Source organism: Berghia stephanieae, chromosome 2, assembly GCF_034508935.2.
Source record: "Berghia stephanieae isolate SIO BIC M18660-M18661 chromosome 2, UCSD_Bste_1.3, whole genome shotgun sequence".
NCBI lineage: Eukaryota > Metazoa > Mollusca > Gastropoda > Nudibranchia > Aeolidiidae > Berghia > Berghia stephanieae.
In genome coordinates this window covers 87,219,301-87,225,811 of record NC_088361.1, presented here as the reverse complement: position 1 = coordinate 87,225,811, position 6,511 = coordinate 87,219,301, and the positions used below count along the sequence as shown (strand labels likewise).

The following is a 6,511-nucleotide window of genomic DNA, read 5'->3' as shown; positions in this document are numbered from 1 at the left end:
TCTTTAGGAGGATTGAGGTCACTAGCCACCTGACTAGCTTCCTGTTAACATCCAAAGCCTTTAGCTTCAATAAGACTGAGGTATGTATGGTGTAACTCACTTCTATTTTTTTTTTTTTTTTTTATAATCTCTTTAGCATAAAGTATTTTTTTTTATTTGGCACTGCTACCCTCTGATCACCTTACTGCTTAAGATTGACATTAATCTGTTAAATTTGTTAGAAAGTTTTTTAAAAAAGAAGAAAGAAAAAAGGTAGAACAAAATGAAACAATTAAATTGATGGTTCGAGCGTTACTTAGCATTAACCAATCAGAATATTTCCTGCCGTTTAGCCCGTTCTGTCCCTTGACTATTTATTTCCAGTCAACAACAAAAAAAAGGCCTGGCAACCAATAATTCCATAGCTACCTTTAGTACAATCAGACAAATAGGCTATTCCCACAGTTAGTATTTATCACAATATTTTGACGAAGGGATTGCATCGAAACACCTGACCACATTATGCATTTTTTATTTACATCACCTGTATTAAAATTGTGAGTGATGCTCAGGCTCAGTGGGGCTGTTTGCTTCAGGTAATCAGCAAGTACCTAAGGTGCCTATAGGTCATCGGTTCAACTCATCGGTTGATATCGGGGATAAATACACTTTAATTTTGATTTTCTGAAATGTTTATTCAACTCATTTTAATAAAATATATGATAACTGATGTCATTTTCAAAAGTGTATGCATTGTATTTTGATTGAATAACCTGAGACTATTTCTGTTAGATGATAGTAAAACAGGCATCCTTGTCAATAGCTTGCCAGGGAGGAACCATCAATTGGGTATCACTGCTCACCCTAGTGCAGTATATCTTGTCAATCACATGTATATTTTGTGGATGGGTTTTAATAAGATTTTTTGTACTCCATTAATTTTCAGAATGCTGTCAAGAGTAAAGATATGTACAACAGCCATAACATCTTGATAAGACCTCAGTGGGACAATGTACGAATCCATGATGAGATTGGTCTGCCCATGTATGTGGCTTGGCAGGAAGGTAACTTACTAGTCTTCTTACTTAATAATAATAATAATTATAGATTCTTATAGAGCGCACAGTATCCTCAACAATGAGACTCTACATAAATAGAACCTTTGATAAAGCAAGCACTCCATAACATACAAAATCAACAGGTCAAACACAACATATAGGTAACAGAGCTTTTAGAAAATTAGCTTTCATTCTGAAGTGAGCTGGGAGGTTTTTTTTAAAGTTGGGTTTGCAAATTTCTCTTCTTCCTTTTTTCAAGTAGATGCCAATGTTTATTTTATATTTAAAGTAGTACGGAAATATACTTGCACCTCTTGTTGATGGACATACAGAACCGCCATGTTTAATTCTCCTTTTAGGTCACAAGTCCACAGTACTGAATGCTTTGGTTACAGAATCTGCATCATTTAGTAGAAGGTAAGCTCACATTATTAAAAGATTTTGTCTAAGGAGGATGGGGGGGGGTGGGGGGGGGGGGGAGGAGGAAGAGATCCATTCCATCATATAGTAATTTAGATGGAATGCATTTCTTTATCTTATATTGCTGTTCCTGGTATTAAATCCGGAGTTTAAGCCTGCTTTTATTTTTATTTTGATATCATCCGAATTGTATCAAACAAGTAGTTCTTCAGAGCCATGCTGAAGTTTATCCTGCTTTCTACTGTGTGAAAAGTACAATAGCTCTATATCGCTACCCTTTGGATAGGATGCTCGTCCACCACAAAGTACTTTCCACCTGATCCAACAGACTCAGCTACTTAATCACTGCTAAGTGGTCAGAGGGATCTGGAAAAAAAATCTTGACTGAAGATCGATCTCGGTCCCTGTTCTTTTGTAGCGATTGCCCCACCAACTAGGCCATCTTGACCCCCTGCATCACACAAGATCTAGGTAGAATGTTCAGGAGATAAAGTTAATGATTTGGTAGCCTTGCTTTTTCATATCTTGTACCTGATAAACAAATTGAGCTAATTTATTAACAGAAGTGAACAAAGACTATGTAGGGAGATCAAGAATGTAATTGAAATTTTTTTTTACAACAATGAAAAAAACAAACCCTCTTTTATGGATAAATAGTAAATTGCAATTCCATTTAAATGCTTTGTAAACCACTGACTTTATAACCATATTGCCTAGCTACTTTGGAATTATATTTTAAAAAGTGGAAACTCCACATTTTATTGAAACTGACCCATCGATTAGGGAACAAGATGAAGGGCACCTAGATATCTGATATTATGATAAATAGTATTATTATATTGGCCTTGGGAATCTTAAAAAAATGTGTTTTACAGACAATATCTGGAATTATAAAAATGACAATTTTAAAAATATTATCTGGCAGAATTAAAAAAGACATAGATGCGGGCCGTTTGTCAATAGTTGTGTCTTAGCTACTATTTTGTATTTCCATCCCATGTCATTTTTGGTTCTATAGGGCTTCTTCCATCGAGCAATTTTCCACTTTTATCCATTTCAAGCTCCAAGATTGAAACTATTTTTATTCATTCTGAGGAGATGCCCTAACAACGCTTGTGATTTTATTTACATTAGTAAGCTTTCTCACATTTGTACACTCTAGCACAGTTTCCTCGAACTCCTCGGGACATGCAAAAACGTTTGAGGAAATCATAGTTTGATGAAATCATACATTGCCATGATGTTTGATGGGAAGAGAGAGGGGGGCATTGTGGCTCACCAGTATGGTCATTGCTTCGTACCCAAAAGATACCCAGTTCGAATGCCCACTGTATTATGTCAGTGGCTAGCTCAGTTTGCGGCTGACTCCAAGGAAATTCCCGTCTTCCATTTGAATAAACCCTTAGACAAATTTCCACATGAAACTTTATTTTGATATGTCACAAGGATGTGTGTGTGTGTGTGTGTGTGTGTGTGTGTGTGTGTGTGTGGATGGGTGTTGGAGAAGAGAGGGGGGGGGGGGGGTGGAGCTTGCTTTATCGGAACATTCATTTACCACCGCAGCCAACCATGAGCACATCATGGTGCATGGGATTGGAATTGGAACTAATGGTGAAGTGATAAGAATAGCAGAGAGATGTCTTTTACTTTCATGCGAAATGGCGATAGAATGTGTGTGTGAGTGACTGTGTGTGTCTGCATGTGTATTTACACTACATATACACACATGCAGTGTGGTTAGATACACACAATACACCCATAAGTAACTGTCAATATCACAGTAAGTTATCAGTGGTCAAAATCACTGGGCGCAATTTTAAAAGAAAATCTTTAATTAATTGATATTTTTTACGTTGGCTGGGTGAAATTAGTTTGAGGAAACCATGTTTGGGGGGAAAAAAACTTGTCCGAGGAAGGAATTGAATTATAACAAAGAATAATAAGTTGAATTGAATGAGTTCCAGAAAACCGTACTATAGTGTAGTTAGATGTATATTTTTGATAGAAGAGGGGAAAGAATATGATTTAGAGGCAACTTGTATTGTATGGAATGGATTTACAGTGCCTGTTGATAGAAAAAAATATATAGAATTTAATGCTCAATGGAGTTACTTTGTCTCAAGGGGTGACTTTGCCTCTATAGATTTGATTAAGTTAGATAGTATTTAATTTTGTGACAGTTATTTCTTTTGATAACAAAATAAAGCTGTTTAATTTGGGAAACAACTGCAACAAGCCTGAGAATTCTCCAAATACTTCAAGTTTATTGAAACAAAGTCACAATGAAAAGCAAAGTCCTCCTAGTTGAGGATAATCTATTTTATAATCAGGTTCTTGAACTCTTTGTTATATGTGTATGGACATAAACAACTATTTGTCAAAACAATAATCTTATTGTCAAATTCTTACAGGTTGATGTTTGAGATTGTCTCGTACATCAAGCGCAACAATGTGGTGGATGCAATCAAGGTAGTTGCCAATGGTCGACGCAGAGTTAAGTATGGCAAGTGTCGGTTCAGAAGCATTTATAGAGAGATCCTATTCCTATCATTTGTGGAATGTGGGCGAGAGAATATTGACCATGGTGAGTGAAATTTCAGCAGATTCCTCTATAACATTTTAAATTTTGTTTGTTATGTCTCATCTACAAGACTTAATTTTAGTTATTTTTTTACAGCTTTTCCAAGGACATGTGTAAAGTAGAATTTGTGTAAAAAAAACAAAAACAAAGTTACAATCCAGTAGACAAATTAAACCTATCAACTCCATGGCATTAAAATTTTGCACATGGAACCAAAGTTTACAGCTATCATCATGTATTAATACAATAAGATCAATGGTATAGTACCAATTATCAGTAATTTATGAGCTTTCCCATTTATTATTTTAAAATAAGTAAATGATCGGTTTTTGTTGTTGTTTTTATCTTTGGAAGCAAGTCTCATAAAATTCAGTCTTTTTCTTCCTTTCAGATGCTTTTGATGCTGAGTATATGTTAGCATTTGATGAGAAACTTACACCAGTTGAAAAGCGCCGTCTACAGGCTGATGATTTCCCAAGAAGCAAATTTGTGCAGCACTGTAGGAGAGCTTTCAGTGCATTGGAAGTGTGATGTCAACTTAGATTTATGTTGAAATGTTGATGTCAGAAAAAGAAAAAAAAATGAATCGTCTAAATTATAAATTGTTACATTTTAAATAGTCAGTTTATTTAAAAGCCAATTTTGTTAACACATAATCAATATGACAGTTCAATCCAGCCAACTCTCTATTTTTCAAACCAAAGACTTGACCCCCTCCCCCCCACGCAACAATAGTTTAATGTGTGTGATCTCTTCTGATAAAAGGTTTTGGATGTGGCATCAAAGTAAAATTAAAACTTGTAAAAAATAAGGCTTTGTTGGATAAAAAAAATGTCTATAACTTTGTCCTGATTAAAATATTTTGAAAATTCTGATTCCTGATAGACCTTTGGCCTAACTTCAAGGATTCAAATTTGTTCGCTATGTAACACCTTTTATTGTCAGCCCACCACCCATATTCCTGAGCATATTCCATGATAATACAGTGCAGCACGGAAATCTTGAACATGCACATCTAAAATTTCACGGAAATCTTGAACACATCTCAATTTCCCTTTTTAATCCCTCTCTTATCATAGTATTGGCAACAGGAAAATATCGAGCACTTTCAGTGGCTAATACAGAAATTTCAGACAAACCGGACATTTGCTTCCGCTTTTGTTTATAATGAAAACTGCCATAGCTCAACAGACATGTCACTTGTACACATGTAACAATGAAATAATAATTCAAGTCTCATTACTCACCCCCAGGGAAATTTGTCTTTAGGGTCTATTCCAAGGATTAACTGGAATAACCCTGGCAATAGCTGCAGTGTAGAGTGGCAATATGAGTTAGGGCGAGATGACTTACTCAAGGTCACACATTGCGGTGAGTAGTTAAAGTCTAACTCTGTACCTTTTGGTTATGAAGCAAAGAGGCAAAGACCATATCACTATATTATATATACAAAGTCATATTATTTTTTCCCAAATTCTGATTTTTAACCTATTGGGAATCAAACGGGTTAAGTCCTGGATCAATGATATACATTTGACTAGCCATTTAAAAATAATGTGATGTCAATATGAAATTTATGCGGAAAATTGAATGCAAAGTCAAAATCACTAGAATTTCACAAATTTTGCTTTTTACACTTCACAAAATGGCTTTCACTCTAATTTAACTCTTCCGAGTTCATATGAATGGAAAATTGAATAAACTTGCATTTCTGCATGGTTTTAGATGCTAAAAACTGACTCTTTATAGTCATTAATATGAAACTCTAATTAAGCTTATATGTTTACTCGAGGGAAATGGAAAAGACTTCTTAAAATACCATAGACGAACATCTCACATTTCAGGTTATTTTATCGTTAAAAGTCACTAAGGTATAATGCCATTTTGAGGCCATGGGTGTCATAGACTAAGGAAAGCTTTTTGAAAAAGTTATTTATTTATTTATTTTTTTGGAATGATAATTTCAGATATATCCCTTCTTGTATATTATCGAACATAATGGATAATTCCTAGACGATTATCTTGCATTATTAGTACTTGCTTTCCAAATTTTCGATTCTTTACTCTCATCTTTTCAAAGATTAGGTTAAAAGCAAAAATAGAAAAAAGAAAAAAAAAAGTACTGGAAGGAGGATTGAACTATTGTTTCACAAAGTGGTGTGCCAACTATAAAGCCATCTTGCTAATAATTTAACTGTCAATGGTTTTTTTTTTGTGTTTAAAAAAAATGTTCTTTTTTGTTGTTGTTGTTGTTCTGTCTAATTTTTCTTTTGCAAATAAATAATGACCAGATACTCTTGGAATGAGACAGCTGTGTAACCCGTCATTACGTAGTCATACTTAATGGCCCTGGAAAACGGGCATTAGCAACTTAGATTGTGATTCAGTCAGTCTTATTACTAATTGCATTGAAGCGTTCAGGGAGTAATTTCAAAACATCTTATATTTTGCATGGAGATATGAGGAGAGAGCG

At 34.7% G+C, this 6,511-nt stretch overlaps 1 protein-coding gene across 6 annotated transcripts in view; it reads left to right on the top strand.

Moving 5' to 3' along the window:
* LOC144965744 (C-myc promoter-binding protein-like) overlaps nt 1–6,162 on the top strand; it is a 50,275-nt gene extending 44,113 nt beyond the window's left edge. For all 6 annotated transcript variants that reach the window (XM_078901389.1, XM_078901395.1, XM_078901391.1 and 3 more), the window contains 5 exons: nt 1–80; nt 926–1,043; nt 1,397–1,454; nt 3,869–4,041; nt 4,430–6,162. The exon at nt 1–80 is cut by the window's left edge and continues 7 nt beyond it. In XM_078901389.1, coding sequence (XP_078757515.1) covers nt 1–80; nt 926–1,043; nt 1,397–1,454; nt 3,869–4,041; nt 4,430–4,569 — 569 coding nt within the window. In that variant the 3' untranslated portion in view covers nt 4,570–6,162. The remainder of the gene's footprint in view (nt 81–925; nt 1,044–1,396; nt 1,455–3,868; nt 4,042–4,429) is intronic.
* The last annotated feature ends 349 nt before the right edge of the window (nt 6,163–6,511 follow it).